Source organism: Colias philodice, chromosome 12 (genome assembly GCF_061535455.1).
Source record: "Colias philodice isolate Cphi_HAF_F1 chromosome 12, ilColPhil1 Martin Lab GWU primary, whole genome shotgun sequence".
Classification (NCBI taxonomy): domain Eukaryota; kingdom Metazoa; phylum Arthropoda; class Insecta; order Lepidoptera; family Pieridae; genus Colias; species Colias philodice.
This window is the reverse complement of record NC_143097.1, coordinates 3,697,374-3,715,699: the sequence shown is the minus strand read 5'-3', so window position 1 is coordinate 3,715,699 and position 18,326 is coordinate 3,697,374. Positions and strand designations below refer to the sequence as shown.

The window sequence follows — 18,326 nt, the reverse complement described above, 5'->3', positions numbered from 1 at the left end:
AGCATTGAAAAATCGGCCCTTGACTTACTTAGCTGGACCATTTCTCAAAATAGATTTGCCAATAAATAGCTTTTTAAGTTCTTTTGTTAAAAAGTTTTCTATAAATAATGTGAGAAATTATTTTGCTAAAATTCTATCTTGAAAAACACTTAGGTACCTACTATAAATACAATATTTCTAGACATAAAAGGGTTACGTCATAAGTACTAGGGAAATAGAAAGTTGAAGGATGCCTACATTGTTGCTAATCTCTAGGATTATGGTCTAAAATAGTAAAACTGATATCTACGAAAGCTGACATTGCGGAAACTGGGAAAAACTCTGTGGAAAAACTGTTCTAAAAGCTTCAAGAGTTACAATAAATGAATATAAGTACCAAGCTTACTACAAATCACAGTTTTTTATTACGCATAATTATAATATGTACCTATAGGTATATCCCTGGTTACATATTATGCTATATGCAACAAAAATGTACAATTGAAATTGATTATTTCATTATTGAATAGATTATTTGAAATTATTTAAATTATATTAGTTGTTGTCTATCTCTCCTTCATCTCATTTCTTCATGGTAGTAAGATACATATTATGTTTTTTTTTTATTGTAACAAAAGTAGGTACCTAGGTACTCGTTTCAATTCATTCACTATTAAGGGTGCACTCACACACATCAGTCACCGTCACGGCACGTCACCGGACAGGATTAAAAAAAATATGTATCAATAGTTCTAGTATGACTCTGTTCCCACACGACAGTCGCCGGCACGAAATCTATCAGTGACGTCACCGGTCAGGCACGTCAAATAATCTTTCCATACATGTATCATACTTTTATCCCCACTCACCCGGTGCCGTCACGTCTCAGTTCAGTCAGCGTCGTCTACCGTCAATAATTGCTACATGTTCTCTAGCGTGACACACGTCTAATCACTGACTAACCTGATGTATGTGTTCAATGATTCAGTCAAACCGGCGACGTGACTGACGGACAACATGACGGTGACTGGTGTTTGTGGATACGTATACAAACCGTTACCGATCAGTCATCGGTGACTTGACGGTGACTGATGTGTGTGAGTGCACCCTAAATGAGTTAAGTGCTTCCGACAAGATTTTGTAAGAATATTCAACACGTTCATACTAGATATTGCAAATTTTAATTATTCCATGATGCAAATTAACGCATTAATTGAAATAATATGCTCATAGCTTTGAATTTTACAAGATAAACTAAAATAAATTTTATTTTTTATAGAAGGAACTATACTGGTATATTAATTATTCGTGATAATTAAACCAATTTATAGTAGGCCAATCATTTTTCACGTTTCAATTATGTAAATTAGAACCTTTGTTTTTATATTTTATTGATATATTTAAGGATCACGGGTTTATTTTATAAAATGCTAATTAATAATCCGAATTTTCCAGCTCCCATGTTTTATAATCTATGTAAACCAATATTAACTAATGATTGCAAATCTGCCAATAAAATCTACAATCACGTAAATATACCGCTATTAGACACTTTGCCCCGCGGTTTTACCTGCAGTGCTCCCCTCTTGTTGGTCTTAGCGTGATCATATTATATAGCCTATAATAGCCTTCCTCGATAAATGGAATATCTAACACCGAAAGAGTTTTTCACATCGGACCATTAGTACTTGAGCTTAGCGCGTTCAAACAAACAAACTCTTCAGCTTTTTAATATTAAGTATAGATAAAATCGGCTGCACTAAAAACTTTAAAATGAAAATCTAAACACATTAAAAGCTAAAAACATTATACCTATAATTAAACAACTTTACTTGCTGTTGTTCTAAAGACCGATCACCTGATTTAACCTCAAGGTGTCATCAGATTAACGAACGAATATTGATGTTGGTATATATACAGGGTGTCCCACTATTGGTATACTAAGCGCGAAGGAACTTGTAGTTTTGCATACACTGATCACGTAAAAAATACATAAACAACAAAATTACGTTAAAATTTTTTTGATAATTTTTTCCTGAAAATCCATGTTTTCTTCTCTAGCTTCGCGCAGTCGTCATATACCGCTTCTCTAATGTGAGCATTTTGTCTATGAAAACATAATCTTAAACGATAGCTCACGTGCTAGTGGCAAAAATGGGCGGGTTGCTTGCTATGGGTGTACACATAGAGTTTTAAGATTTCATCTATTTGAAAAAAAAATGCGTCTGGAATTTTTTAAGTATTTTTTACGTACTCAGCATAGGCAAAACTATAACCTCCTTCGAGCTTAGTATACCAACAGTGGGACACCCTGTATACTTAAAAGCACACTTAAGTGGCTCGTTAAGTGAATCTCGATTTTTATAATGATATCACACGATTGAGTTATTTATACGAACTTTATTCCTCCCAGCAAGTAACTTGATGGAAAGGTAATTACTGTAATTTAGTTAATCTTAAAAGTACGAAGTTTTTTATAAATAATGCAAAAAATCCAAGTGCACATGGGTAGTCAGATGGTAAGCGTCGATACATACAGCTGTCAAGAACCTGTCTTTTAATCGCAGTGGGTCGTCTTCTCATAAATATTTTAGTTATAGCGATGGTAGTTGATACATAGTTGATGTTGTATTGTTTTATTGCAACAAGAACAGTTCAAATCATTCGATGATGAATGTCCTTTGTACGATTGGGGATGGAATTATTAATAAACTAGCATTCCAACCGCGGCTTCGCCCGCTGTATCTAAAACCTAATAAATTATACATATAAACCTTCCTCTTCAATCACTCTATCTATAAAAAAAAAACCGCATCAAAATCCGTTGCGTACTTTTATTTTAAAGAATTAAGCTTACAAAAAGACATAGGGACAGAAAAAGTGACTTTGTTTAGTAGTGATGATGCGCATACAGGTTACTTAGATACCTACTACCTTTTTGTATGTTAGATTTTATTTGCTTCCATACAATAACTTATTAATTTTCCTTGTTAGGTATGCTTTATTGAGATATAACGATGGATTAAAGTGCATTAAATTTCTTTTAAATGCACATGAAATATTCATATTTGGTATTGCTTCAATAACATATAATATTTGGCTGTAAAAGTCATATTGGACTTCTGATTTAATTCAATGTAAGCGCATCAAATCCTTATTAATATGATTTTTTAAATATTTATTGTCTTGACCCTTGACTTGGCCTAGTTTCATATGCTGGAAATAGTTTTGCATAATTTTCTGATTTGGTTGAATTATAACAAATTCGTCTTGACGATTTTTAATTAGATACCTAGCTTAGGTAATAGTTGTTTCTTTAAATACATGTTTGTCCTATTAGCCCTACTCGAAAGGTTTTTTTAACCATCCGCCTTGTATAGAGTGCAGTAAAATAATAGCTATACATATAGATGATACAAGAGGAAGTATGTGGATTGTGGTATACATTATGTATTGCATATACATACATAGCACAACATATCGTAGAGCATATTGTAGAGCTTTGTACGAAGAGATCTATAAGTTCAGAAATACCCTTTATAGTAGTTGTATAATTCTTCTATCGATTCAGGTAGAAAAAAAAATTAAAAACTTCCGCATGAAGATATAAATAGTATAATTTATTTAAACGATACGAAAACTATCGCAGTAGGTACTGAATCGTTTCCGCTGTATTAAGGTTATTTGATCTACTTATGTAGCATAAATCACCGTAAACTTTTGACATTTAAAAGTGTTCATATCACGAATAATAATCTTGATTTATGGGTACTATGACATTATGTCAAGGCTGTTCGAAATCGAGATGATGTTATTTTAATAACCGTGTTAATAGCGATTTGATAATAATTACATTGATTGAATGTTATTCGATTTGAATAATAAATGTAACATTTGGATCTAATCAATACATTATTATTAGTAATAATCTTGGTGCAGTAAAGTTGAAAGGTCAACGCCTACAATGGTTAACGTGAAATTAAAATTGGTTCTGTACAAAGTAAGGTCAGATATTAAAAAATTACGTTTACTACGTATTTCGTCTGCTAAAAGCCATTTTATCGGTTCAACTTCAGAAGAGAAGAATTTGTACTCACCCACGCACTTATTGTTATCAATTAGAATGCAAGTACAAATTTAGAACGGAACAGAGTAGAACATAAGACCGTTTAAAAATCAGGTACGTTGTACGTACCTACATTTTCACACCGAAAAATGAGAATATACCAGGTGTAGTAAGTAGCCTCTTATAGGCAAATACACAGAAGCATCAGACAATGCGGAAATAAATGTCGCTAGTGACCATTTCTTTAATTATCAAAACATCATAATAATATGCAAATGGATTACTAACGTAAAATCTATTTGTACATGATCTGAACTATAAGATAATATACGTATAATTTAAAACAAAGAGGACTTAATCGAGGTCTTATGTTTGATCTTTTCACTTTACTTTGATCCATTGATCCATAAAGTGTTTGGAAATATTATATGTATGAATTATATCTTTGCCTATATAAAATCTCGCCCACAAACATTCATTACAATAGAATTACCAGAGATTTTATTTGTTTCGGATGACTGAACGACCAATGATGCATCGAAATTATCTCTAATCTGCAAATGTCACTTGTTAAACTTGTATAACAAGGTACCTAATTAAAAACTAATGGTGAAGTCACCAATTTATATAGATTTGTAGATTCCGTACATTATAAAACTTAAACAATCGCTATATTCGGTGTTAGTATCTAATAGAGAAAAGAATGTGACTTTAAAAACCTAACCTGTAGCTAAACTTAACCTAAGCATTTTGTTCTGAAAGTTTTTATTCGTAGGACTTGTTCCTTTATTTTTTTACTAAATTTCTTTTTATTTTTACTTTCACACAATATACCTAATTACGTTGCTGTTTTTCAAAAACTATTAATACTCAAGCTATGCGTATTTATTTTTGTAGAACCCTGTTAACACCAAGACGTACATTAACATTGACCTTGCAAGAGCGACTTTTTGTGCGATATAAAACTATGCTAAGTGCAAGATGAACCAAACCAGTTAGTTCTAGTGTATATAAAGTTTCACGTCTTTTCTTTTGTAAGACAGGACTCGCCGCAGGCACTAGCATATTTTTTTATTGACCATTCTGGCATATCCGTTTATTTTTAACGCATAGGTATATGTAATGTAAAATCTGAACAGACTCATTTACTTTAGGTATACTCGAAGAATGCATTGACTGTTGTTACTTTTTACAGACCTACAAATTAGGTACATATCAATTTTATTATTAGTAGTATGATAGTATCACTACCAACATTATATTTTATGCTTCCACAGAACTTTAATTAAGTCTGTTTATAAGAAAACTATCAAGACAGCCTTCTGGCAGTTTACTACAATCCAATATTTCAGCACTAGGCGAATAAAATTGCAAAATGCCAACATTTAAAAATGACATGGACCGAATAGTATGCACACTGCGTCACGTAAATATACCAACGGACTAAACACCTAGCTGGTAATTAAATTAACAGTGCTTTCGCAATTTTTCGTAGTGTGTAATGTGTTCCTAAAGTAATATAAGTCAATGCCTTCCTCCGTTTGTACTAGCGTGGCAATGCTGCTGCGAAACCAGCAAAACTTTACGCATTATTTGCGTTTCTCATTTGGAGCAAAACCAATATTTATTAGCAAACAGTCTAAATGAGTTTTACGTAAAACTTATGATTACATTAGAAATAAACGCTCCTTTATTTTATTAAAACTTTTAAACCATTTTTATGGCTACTAAAATTGTTCACAATGAACAACTTTTGCAATTGCACGCCTCATAAGCGAAGCGTTGAGGTGGGTACTACTGTCACTTCGCGCAAAACATCTGATTTTTCAAACTTAAAATGTCTTTATGTATCATACATTGCACTTGTAAGATAATACATACACACACATATTAAGAAAAAAACACTATTTTTAACGTTCATGATATTTTCGATGTCATTTTTGTTATTTAAACTAGTTAAAAAACAGTTTAAAAAAGTTCTGTCTTGGACGTCCGTGTGTCTGTATGTGCGGATCCTTTTTCTTGTTAACACGATAGCGACCGAAATACTTTACTAATCGAGTCTTTTTTTTTCTCTTACGCTTGAGTATGCTCAGGAATAGAACCCTTTCATTTTTCAGGGTCTGATTCGATGTGGTTTAATTGTTATTAAATAAACAAAAATAATAATTAATAAATATTTATTAAAAAAAAATTATGAGGCGTGCACTTTTGGATTTTCCAAATTATTTATTTTCTACATTCAACATTCGTGGTTAACGCATATAATAATAATAGGCAGATAATAATCATTTTATGTGTCATCATAAATGATAATAAATAACTTTATTGCACAAATTATAACCAAGTAACCGTAAATAATACGCCACGTAATATACCTAAATTGTTTATTTGTTTACCTTCAGAGTATATTGAATCAATCTGTTCGCTCTCCACGCTTTGTAAAGCATCAAAGTCGGTATACTCTGGAACCTCGACAGCCTCTTGTTCCACCTCTTCATTCATATCTTGATTTTCTTCATTATCTGCACCCTCAGAGGAAGGTTCTTTCAAGCGATCGACCATAGATTGCCGTATTGGTCGATCTTCTGGCTTCTTCCCAGGCAGAATGTCGAATATCGATGGTGCCCTGTAGTTTGGACTCGCTAATCCCAATTTCTTCTGTATAAACGCTTCCAGTATCTGCGTAGTGATTTTGTTCTGGCGCGCCAACTCTTGGAAATCTGCGGAGAAAGGAGAATGTCAGATAAAAATGACCGCGCGGAAGACCAATCATATGAAGTAGGAAAATTGAATTTGAATCGAGATAGACGTCATTTTTATCTGGTTCCCCGTTCTCTTTGGGATTCCAGTAGTGGAAAGGCTTTAACAATTAAGGTAATGTGTTAAGAATTAAAGTAGTTAGTGGGTATTATAATAATTGGTATGGGGAATCTGAGATAAACTGAGTCAATCTAGTTAGTAGTAGTTTGTAAGAATAGAGATAGTAGATAGGTACAAAACTAAAATATCAATACTGGATAAATAAAACATTTATAAAGCATAATATTTATGCATTATGTTTTTTTAGAAAACAATATAATAAACGAAATCCTCCACCCTTTCCTATTGATATTACTTCACTATAATATAAGAATAAGAAAAAAAAAAACTTTCAAAAAGATTCATATCATGCCCTTGTATGTAATCTTCTTGCGTGTTTAGCATAAATATTGAAGTACGCTACTGTGCTATTAACCATAACAAGAACAATATGCTCTTATCTGCTATCTTCCATGAATGTAAGGAAGTCAAGTACTTAATAATCGCAGGGCTGGTAAAAGGATGCGATAAATCCAAAAAGTAGCTCATTTGCTTTGTTTTAAACATCCTTGACGATTTCAAGGCGGTTTTAATACAGGGTTTGACTTAATTACTATTTGTTGAGAGTAAATATGGATGTAATTAGACAATTTATGGACGTGTACATAGATGTTAATCTTGTGTGGAGAAGTACAGTATGCTTTTATTCAGTGTGGCAAGACTTTAGGGTATTTTTACATATTACTTTACATAGGGTTTTATGATACCTACCCAATTGTAATATTGAACGTCAAACAAAATAACAATGTGATTACTTAAATCTTCAAAACCGGCTTCTATAATAAAAGCTTCTTTAATTTTGTCTAGACTAACCTGAAATCCGGGTGTAGAAGCTAGTTCATATAAAATAAAGAATCATAGATTTGTATTTCTGATGAAGGTTAAAATACCTCCAAATAACGAACCAAAGCTATTGATTTGATTACAATTAAGATAAATCATCGATACACATTTCGCTTTCAATGACTAAGCTTTATGATACCAGAATTCCGATATTCATCAATTATTTGTTAGGCTTTTGTTGTAGATCGCTGCGGAGTTGCACAATGGAATTCTTTTATTAGTAACAAATGATTACGCCTTTCAAGATTACTGAAAGATATGAATAAGTGTAATAAAAGATAGCCTACTAATGGGACAGTAGAGTAAAAGCGCATTATGTTACTTCAGAAGTTCCTTTAACTTTATAAATTGTCTTTAGTAGGAAAGTTGCACTCTTTGGTAGCCAAGTGTTTAAATAATTTGCTTCTGTCTCTTCTCTATCTTGACGAGATGAAACTAGCATGTTCGAGAAACTTCATTTAAAAAGTAAGCATTTTTGTCCATGGCAGCAGATAACACTCCTTACAAAAGAAAATAAGAGGGACAAAAATGAACTGATAAATTTTACACAATAATATACCTATTATTTCCTTATTGTTCTTTGCCGTGAAGGTAGTCAAATTGACAAGTAGGTACTACATTCGTAACTTATCGGCAATTATTTCACCATTATAATTTTCCCACTGTAGTTATGATTCTTTAAAGTGCTGTAATTCTGGTTTTAAATTATTTTGTTATTTAAAAAACATAAAATGCAACACCAGCAACCGAAAACATTCCAATTAAGCTGTTGAATTAACCATTACTCTTTATGATCGTGAGAGTCATATAGAATGAAAAAAAATCGATGAAGAAACACGCTATAAAATAAAGAATCTTCAAGTTATGTACAATAACGCGGTTAATTTTTGAAATAACTGCATACAAACTTGGAATAAAATAAATTTATGACGTGAACCTTCGATAAATAATGTAACTACGCAATTTTGGAAGATGATACGTTTGTAATGTGGCTTTTAATGCAGTGATATAACGATTGTTGCAAAATTTTCCTCAAAAAAGTATTCGCTTTTGCGTACGAATTAAGCAATGCAGCGTCGGTTTGCCGTTTTCGGTTGTGCCTTTGTTGATTAAAGATTATTGTAGAATTTAGTACTACAAGGTAATATATTGTCATGGGCATGATTTGTTTATGTGATTCTTGACCATATTTTTACGTTGTGGAATTTGCCAACTTTTTATGTCATTGAGGATTTTTCCATGGTACGAAGATGATAAAGCGAATATTTTGCTGTATACTATAGTATAGTGCGGAAAATTGCAATTTAGGTACCATAGATATGGTACCTAAATTGCAATTTCCGATTTAGGTACCATAGATAATATGGTACCTACCAAAATTGCAATTTTCCGATTGCATTTAAATAATATTCTCAAGTGTAGATTTCCATGCTCGAAAGAATTTGCTATCGCAAATAGGATGATAGCCTTTTGACGATTGTTTTGTGAAGAGTTGTCTGACGTTATTGATCAGGTAAAGGTAGGTATTTTGAGAATATCATTATAAATATTGACTTTTAAATTAATGAATTTCTGTTTATTAGCACTTCGAGTATCAATTAGAGGTCCGCGCCACGCCGGCGTGCCGCCGCCGAGAGACCCCGGCGCGCCGCCGCCGCCGCCGGGTCACAGAAAAATTGGCGCCGAGTTCAAATTTTGCGCGTGAACCATGTGTCACGCACGCGTTGTTGTCTACAAGTTACAACACGGCAACGTCGCATCGATGTAGTAGACAATGTCTACTATATCGATGTACTATATCGATATATCGATTATCCCACCTCAAAGGAAAGCCTCAATGAGAGTCGAAACAAACTTGTGTCTGAAGTCGAGTCTTCTTTCTAAGAAGTCTCGGATTGGGGCGAACTTAATCTTGTCGAGTTCAATCCCCTAAAGTCTAAAGACACAGGTTTGCGCGTTCACCGCTAAAAAGACCCCATTTGTCGTAGAACATCGGTTTAAAAGTACTCCCCTTAGTATATCGGAATCCTCGGAGTTGAAATCTCGAGTGACGTTCAATTCCGCAGTCATTTGGAAGCGAAGGCTAAATTAGCCTCGAAAAAACTTGGTGTGCTCAGTAGATCGAGACAGTACTTCACGCCGGCCCACCGACTTCAGCTGTACAAGGCTCAGGTGCGACCGCATATGGAGTACTGTTCTCATCTCTGGGCTGGAGCCCCACAGTATCAACTCCTTCCTCTTGACCGCATCCAACGTCGAGCAGCTCGAATTGTCGATGACCGTAGGCTTTCCGATAGGCTCGATCCACTGTCAGTGCGAAGAGACGTTGCGTCTCTCTGTATACTGTACAGAATCTACAGCTATGGGGAGTGCTCTGAGGAATTGTTCCACCTTTTACCAGCCGCACAGTTCCACCACTGGACCACACGCCGTAAAAACCAGTTCCATCCGCACCATCTGGATGGTTGGCGCTCCACCACTGTCCGCTTCACCCGCAACTTCCTTCCGCGTACGGTGAAACTATGGAACGATTTGCCACCTGCGGTGTTCCCGAACAACTACGACATTGGGGCCTTCAAGAAAAGAGCTTATTTGTCCATAAAAGGCCGGCAAAGCACCTGTAACACTTCTAGTGTTACAAGTGTTTATGGGCGGTGGTGACCACTTAACATCAGGTGACCCACCTGCTCCTTTGCTTGCTCTGACATAACATTGCCAATAAAATTATTGGCAATGTTTATAATTATCATGTTCATCACTAAATAGTTAAGCTACTTGATTTTAATAAAAATATCTTTTTTATTAAACTTAAAGAGAGATATTTCTACTGCCCGCCCACCCCCTAATAACTTTAAAAATAACTAGCCCACGCCGGCGACGCCGCGCCGCGCCGGGTGCCGCACCCGGCGCGCCGCCGCTGGGCTTTTGGACTGCGGCGCGGACCTCTAGTATCAATAGATCAATCTGCATTTGCATAAGATGCATCAAAGTAATTTACAGTGTGACATTGATCCATATTCATTAATTATATTTTAAATGGTGATACGAAATACAAAAACGTATTTTAAATATTTATGTTAACAGAAACATCAATGTCTCAACACATAATAAAAAAAAAACAAAATATAAATTTAGATTATAGTCTGAAAATATATACCTACACTCGAGGACCAAGGTGTATAATTTTCAAAAATATTTTTAGGGAAATTTTTAATTTGTTACAACATTTGAAATGGAAAATGGTTATCGTATCAGTAAATATTTTATAGAAAAATAAACATAATTCCTTCTTTACATAAAACATCTTGTTACCAAAAACTCTGGCCCATGTATCGTAATGAGCCATTCATTATCCCTTCTTTTATAAAATTTATGATACATCTTATTTTACACATTGTAAACGACGCATTCTTATTTTATTTCAGTTATTTACATAAACATCGTTGCGATTTACAACTCAATTACGCTGTCAACGTCAATCCGATGTTTAATTCGCGATAATTTGTTGTTAAAATGAATACCGTTTTTCTGCAAGTTAAAAGTCTTTACCAATTTTAAATGTTTCGGATATTACCTTTTCTAATATTTAAACTAAAGACAAGATATACAACTTTTGGTCATTGTAAATCTACCACAGTAAAAAAAACTTATCAGGTTAATATAGAGTACATTAATTAATAAAGTAAATCACTAATCGAAAGGCACTCTTATTTAACGTCTTTCAAATTATAAGCTTTATAATCTCAATGCAATAGAATCTATTTCTCTAGGTGTTAAACAGGCATTATATTTACGGCGGTTATGTTTCATTATACATATTATGTAGTCGTCTAGCGAACAAATCTATTCATTATATTCATTCATTGAAATAACAACAAAGCTTTGGTTACTGGGTCAAGTTAAAGCTATAAAATACATAATATCGTTTATCTTTTAAACATTCTATTGGATTAAAATATCCTATTTGTTTTATTGGAACGGATTAATCTTAAGGAATAACATTTTAATATTTGCCTATTAGACAAAATAAAAAATGCTGCTAGAAAATTTATTTTAAATAATGAAAGTAATAGATAAATGATAATAGTATTAAGTGCCTATTTATTATGTCTGTTTAAATCAATTGAGGTTTATTTATTTCCAATAATAATCAGATTTAAAACCATTCTGACAAAGATGTTGATCTAGTTCGTTTTTCAAGCACTTAAAAATTTATGATGGATTTTTCTGGCTCTTCCTTATTAATATGTTGTGTTAAATTAGAATTAATAACTAATCGCAGAATTATGCATATGAGATTGAGATTCGCTAATAAATATCAATAAATATAATAAAAAAATCAAGCCGTATCGAAAACAAGAGTAATTCAGCAGCATCTTTTTTGCCTCTTATTAATTAGAGATTGATTGTTTGAATTTATAATTGGCGTGGGTAATTACTTTATGATGATTATAAATATGTCGATATTTTATAGTATTAAAATTTAAAAGGTTAAATATTAGATAATTATGGTACCAAGTTGTTGATTGGTGCGTCAGAGTTAGTCTATATGTATAGGTACATATAGCATATCTGATTATCTTATATCTACCCAAGTTTTAGGAAGAGAGTTCTGCAAATCCTGTTGGAGTAAAAACTACGACCAAAATTATCTTGTTCTGGTGGAAAACTGGAAAATACTAGTTTTGGCAGACAAAAGTCGCCTGTAATGTAACACACCAACAAATCCACATACCATCAATTAAACAAAGAATAATTTTTTTATCAATATATACATGCGTAATGCGTGAAGTCGCGGTGATTAGCTAGTCAATTAGTCATAGATCACACAGATCCCATACAATGATACACGCGGTTATTACACAATCAAATTAACTAGATACAATTAAACTTGAACTTTAAATAGCTTTCAAAAGATTGGGCCATGCGATGATAGATAACTGTTGCAATCGCATAGTAGCGATGATTTTTACGTTTTATTGTGAATTTATAGATATTTAACCTATAGTTGATATTAATTATCTATGATTTACTTTTGGGGCAATAAATCTGAACTAAAATAAGCAATTATAGGTATTAATTTCTGAGTCGTAAATATTTAATGTGAGCAACGTGGTGTTGTAAATAATGTGTGATTTTTTTAATTGAAATTTTCTAGATCACGTCATGGCAATACCGTCACTCATGGAGAAGGGCGACGATTTTGGTATCTTTGAATCTTGCCAAAGAAGTTTTACTTCTGACACGTATGCTCGGCACACACGCTCTTTGTTATTGTAGAGATAATCTCCAGTTCTATAAAACCAAGTAGGTTCCTACATAGCCTAATTTTAAATTCTAGTAATAATTTAAACTTAGCTACTTCAGTAATAATTTAAAGAAACAAAAACTGTAAAATCTATCACCTAGGTCCTAGAAACAAAGTTAGCACATTTACTTGACCTCGGCACAATGTCAATGCACATTGCCACTGTCTGCGCAATCAAGATTTAGAGAAAACAATAGGAGTAAGTATTTTGGTGTAATTTAAGATAAGAAAGAAAAATTTGTTTATGCCACATCATGTATACTAAAGAGTATTAATTAAAATTAAAATTGTTGAGCTAAAAGCAAAGATAGATTTTACTTGCAATTTCCAAATGCCTTTGCAATAAATATTAAATATGTATTTAGACGAAGAATATATTTCCCATAATATCAAGCCGGTATAAAAATTAAAGACCAAAAAATTTAAAGCTTAAGATATTTGAAATCGGACCAGTAATTTTAAAAATTCAGTCACCAATATAAATGACTCAAGTCAACTTAGTAGATAGGTACAGTTATGTTTGAAATGAATGCGGATGGATAGATATAACTTGTGCATATTCAAAGATCACACTTTAATTAGTTAATGATTTTAAAGATCATACTGGTAATCTGCGTTACAAATTAACTGAACACGTATCACTAAGCATTAGTTTTGTCACTTCAATTGGCACCGAACTGCACCTTGGCCCACATTTGTAGAAGGCATCCTAATTTAAGTCACCTTGCTACTATCAGACACGAAATCATACCTACATTTTATGCATTGTGATACGTGTAAAGAGCTATCGGATTAATTAATTAATAGCCTTTAGTTAATAGCAATTATTATTTTTGATACTAAAATTATTATCAATTTCTAACTGGCTTTGGTAGAATAGTTGAAAAAATAATTATACAGTACTACGTAGATAAATTAGAGGTCATCTTCATCTTCATCACGTTCTCCACAGGAAAATAAGAAATAAAATTTAGATAATAAATTATGATTGATTTTTGACAGATGGTATATCAAGCTTTTTGTCAAAAAGATGCGCAACTTTTGATTAGTAATTCGAAGTATGCTAATATGCAATTAACATTGAAATATCAAGACAATTCAGTTAACAATGAATTTAGATTGGCTCTAGAATAGTTTAATATTATTAACAATAAATTAGGTTAAATCTTATTAAAACGTTTCTAATACAGACTCAGGTATCCTTAACCTTTCGAACCGAATATTTTGGTTAGTTTCTCTATGAATTAGGCATTTATCTAAATTTTATGCAAACAGTTTATGATTCGATGACATCATAATGGACAATATTTTGTCCGAATTCTTCTATTAACCATTTAAGTTTGAATTTTGCATATCAAATTATAATACTAAATTCACTGAACTAGAATTTTCAGCATAATTCAAGTGGTAATGTTATTCATTTAGATGTTTTTAATTATTTCCTTATTCAGCTATTAAAGTGCTTTAGTTTTTAAATAAATAAAAGCTAACCGGGAAGAGTTTTCATAATTTAGAGCATGAATAAATAAATTAATTTAGTCGTTATTTATAGATTCTAAGTAATTTTCTATTATCAGTCAAGTATAGTAGGTACATGTAATAAAACAGAATTAAGTAAACGTAAGGGCGCGTTCCCACTATGTCGTAACGACTAATTTATCGTTCGACGACTGTCGTCTCTACCTGTTCCCATTATAACGATTGTTTGTCGTCAACATTTTTTTATCGTTTAGCGACTGTCGTATCTAGCTGTTCCCATTGGATCGCGACGACATTTTATCGTTTCCTGGCAGTCGCTTTGTCGTTTACACATCATAAGCAAGCTACAAATCTAGTCGCCTCTGCGTTCGCTTGGTGATTACTAGTGCGTTTACTCTCCTGAGTTCAATGGACGTCATAGAGTTGCCGTCCACGATTTTTTTATCGTTTTACGACTGTCATGTTTGCCGTTCCCACTGTCACGACAAAGTGTCGTCACTGCAAAAACTGTCGTAGACGACAGTAAATTGTGTCGTTCTAAATGTGAACACCTCCATTTAAACATATAAGCCACGACACTTAAAACTACACGATTATCTGTCGTCACGACACGGTGGGAACGCGCCCTTAGTCTACAAGGTGGAGTTGAATGCAATTTCGCTGTCGATTTAAAGATTAAACTTTCCTCATTTGGCCACTAGATAATTTGTATAAAACGCTTCAAATTATTCATCTAGTCTTCCATTTCTAAGGAGTCACATTCCTATAACACGGCGCTGGCTACTTAGCAATCCTTATCGAACAATTAAATTGACTACTACAAATTACAATAATTATCTAAACTTGAGATTAATATTTATTTCTACAAAGCATTCATTTATAAAGTAAAGTCCTCCACTTGTAAGGAGTCACATTCCTTCAATACGGCCCTGACAGTCCTTGAGCACTCCTTAAGGAAGACGCGTGGTTCACCTTTACGTTACACCATCTCAATCTACAAGATTGGCGAAACCGCTGCAAGTTACAACTAACGAGATTTGTAACTACTGTTGCTTATTTTAAAATTATTTTACATAATACAGCTCCTTTTTAACCGACTTCAAAAAAAAGGAGGAGGTTATCAATTCGGCCGGTATGTTTTTTTTTTTTTTTTTTTTTTTTATGTATGTACACCGATTACTCCGTGGTTTCTGGACCGATTTACGTGATTCTTTTTTTGTTCGATGCGGGATGGTGTCGAATTGGTCCCATAAAAATTTTATTCGGATAGGCCCAGTAGTTTTTTTTTTATGAGCATTTTTGTCTGTATTTGTAAATGTTGCAAGTGCAAGTTTGAAGTCGGTTGTTTTTAACGCAGTTATTGACTTGTTGCATGTACCTATTTGAACTTTAAAACTAAGAAAATGGAAAACGACTAAGGCATTAGGATCTAATTAAGTAAACAATATGAAAAAAATACATAGGCAGGTACATTAAATTAACACAATACACTATTGTTCTGCTGCTGTATTCCTTTGTACATTACAAAGGGTCAATTGTCGTATATCCTCTGTCATACTAAATAACTTAAAATATTATATATAGTTACAAATCAATTATAACTCTATATATATTAATATATAGAGTTACAAATCAATTAGATATCTAAGTAAGATCATGATCATGACCATCTTGGTAAAGTTCCTTTGTAATTCGTGCTTACATGATTGTTATCTCACAAGAATACTATTGCAACACGGATTCTCGATTGCTATTTTGTATTGAACCTATTTTATTGTAATGAACAATCTTATACATTGTTTATAATATAAAATAGTTGTTGACTGTTGTTTTAGATCTGCTCTACTATTTGAAAAATCGATCCAGAAAGTTTTCATTTCTACTTTTAGTCCTACTGGTTTAGGAAATAAATACGTGTCTAAAAAACAAAAGAAGCTACTTATATATTAGGAAATAATAGATGACACTATTAGGAAAAGGTTTAGAAAGTGCAACAAAACCGCATAAAACATTGCGTGTATAATTTGCCATTAAAACAAAAAAGTTTCTGACGTCTGAGTCAATTACATCGTTTGTAAGTTTTATAATGTACTAGTGGTCCGCCCCGGCTTCGCCCGTGGTACATATTTCGCAATAAAATGTAGCCTATGTCCTTTCTCGGGTATCTAAATATCTCCATACCAAATTTCATGCAAATTGGTTCAGTAGTTTAGGCGTGATTAAGTAACAGACAGACAGACAGACAGAATTACTTTCGCATTTATAATATTCGTATGGATTTATTAATTAACTAGGTTTCCGCCCGCGGCTTCGCCCGCGCAGTCAAAGAAAAACCCGCATAGTTCCCGTTCCCGTGAGATTTCCGGGATTGCGTCATTTTCCCGGGATAAAAAGTAGCCTATGTCCTTTCTCGGGTATCAAAATATCTCCATACCAAATTTCATGAAAATTAGTTCAGTAGTTTAGGCGTGATTGAGTAACAGACAGACAGACAGAGTTACTTTCGCATTTATAATATTAGTATGGATTATGTCATATTATTTATTTATCTTTGTTCCATGTAAACTACGACCGATTAAATAAAAACGACGAACTTGCAAACGAAATGAGTTCCGTAAGTCTAGATGCCTACTATTAGCGTTTAAAACATTACCTATACATAATAAAAATGAATTTACAGCCACAGGTATTAGAGATATTAGGGATAATGATATAAAATCAATATTATTACAACATAATATTTTGATATTATATCATTACTTACGTAGATAATAAATAATTCAGTCGAATCAATAATATGCATAAGGCGCTAAACGATATCGTCCAAATATGTTTATTCATTTCTTACTTGACCTATTAACACATATTAGATGAATTCCTGATTTTGATTAATTGGTGCCGATATAAAGAAAAATTTAAATTGCCTTTTGGCCAAGGACGGTCAATAAAACCGTCTGAATATTATAGTCGTAAAGAGATTTAATGTTAAAAAATGTCTTCAAAAACTGGATATAGAGCAGATGTAGACTTAATAAGCAATTAGTATGTATAGACACTCGGTGATATAATTATGTCAAATATGTTGATGATATTTGATGGGTTGACCTAAATTAAGATTGATTAAAAAATCTACATTTTTTGAAGGACTACCGATATGCCAAATGATCGTCAGACCAATATATCACATGATTTACTTGATCTGTGTATAATTAGTACACATTTAATTAATGATTAACGACTAGACTATATTTTATCTAAATGCCAATTTTGTTGCGTATTTCCGGGTTTTTTTTTAATATTCCAGATTGTTGTATCTACTTAGCTAAAAATAACATTAAACTGTTATATTTCTTGAGATCAAATGTATCCAATTTGAATTATGTGAATTGCAATTGGTATCTAATATTATTACAAAAATGATAATCCGGTAATGGATTTCAATTTATAAGAAAGTGCAGCAAAAACATGCCATGCCAATGTCTTCAATCTAATGTTTCTGAATAATCAAAATAATTCATCACATAATAATCACAAAGAGAACATTTTTCTATGTATACCCTCTGCCCTCACAGTATTGTTTTCATTGAACCATAAAACAGGATTTCGAAATAAGTTCAAAATGTTCCATATTTTTGTCAATAAAAAGGACCTATTGTGTGCATTGAAAGCTTTCAAAGCATTCCATAAAACAAGATGTCCTGAAAACAAATACACTTTAGATAAAATTCAATTCGTACCTATTGTTTAAATTGTCCTACTTCCGCATTTTTGCTTTGTAGGAATGCAAAC

General features: G+C 32.8%; 1 protein-coding gene across 2 annotated transcripts in view; it reads right to left on the bottom strand.

The window, feature by feature from the left end:
• Positions 1-18,326, bottom strand: part of LOC149483868 (uncharacterized) — an 85,260-nt gene that overhangs the window by 28,323 nt on the left and 38,611 nt on the right. For both annotated transcript variants that reach the window (XM_089701357.1, XM_089701358.1), the window contains exon 2: positions 6,445-6,768. In XM_089701357.1, coding sequence (XP_089557483.1) covers positions 6,445-6,768 — 324 coding nt within the window. The remainder of the gene's footprint in view (positions 1-6,444; positions 6,769-18,326) is intronic.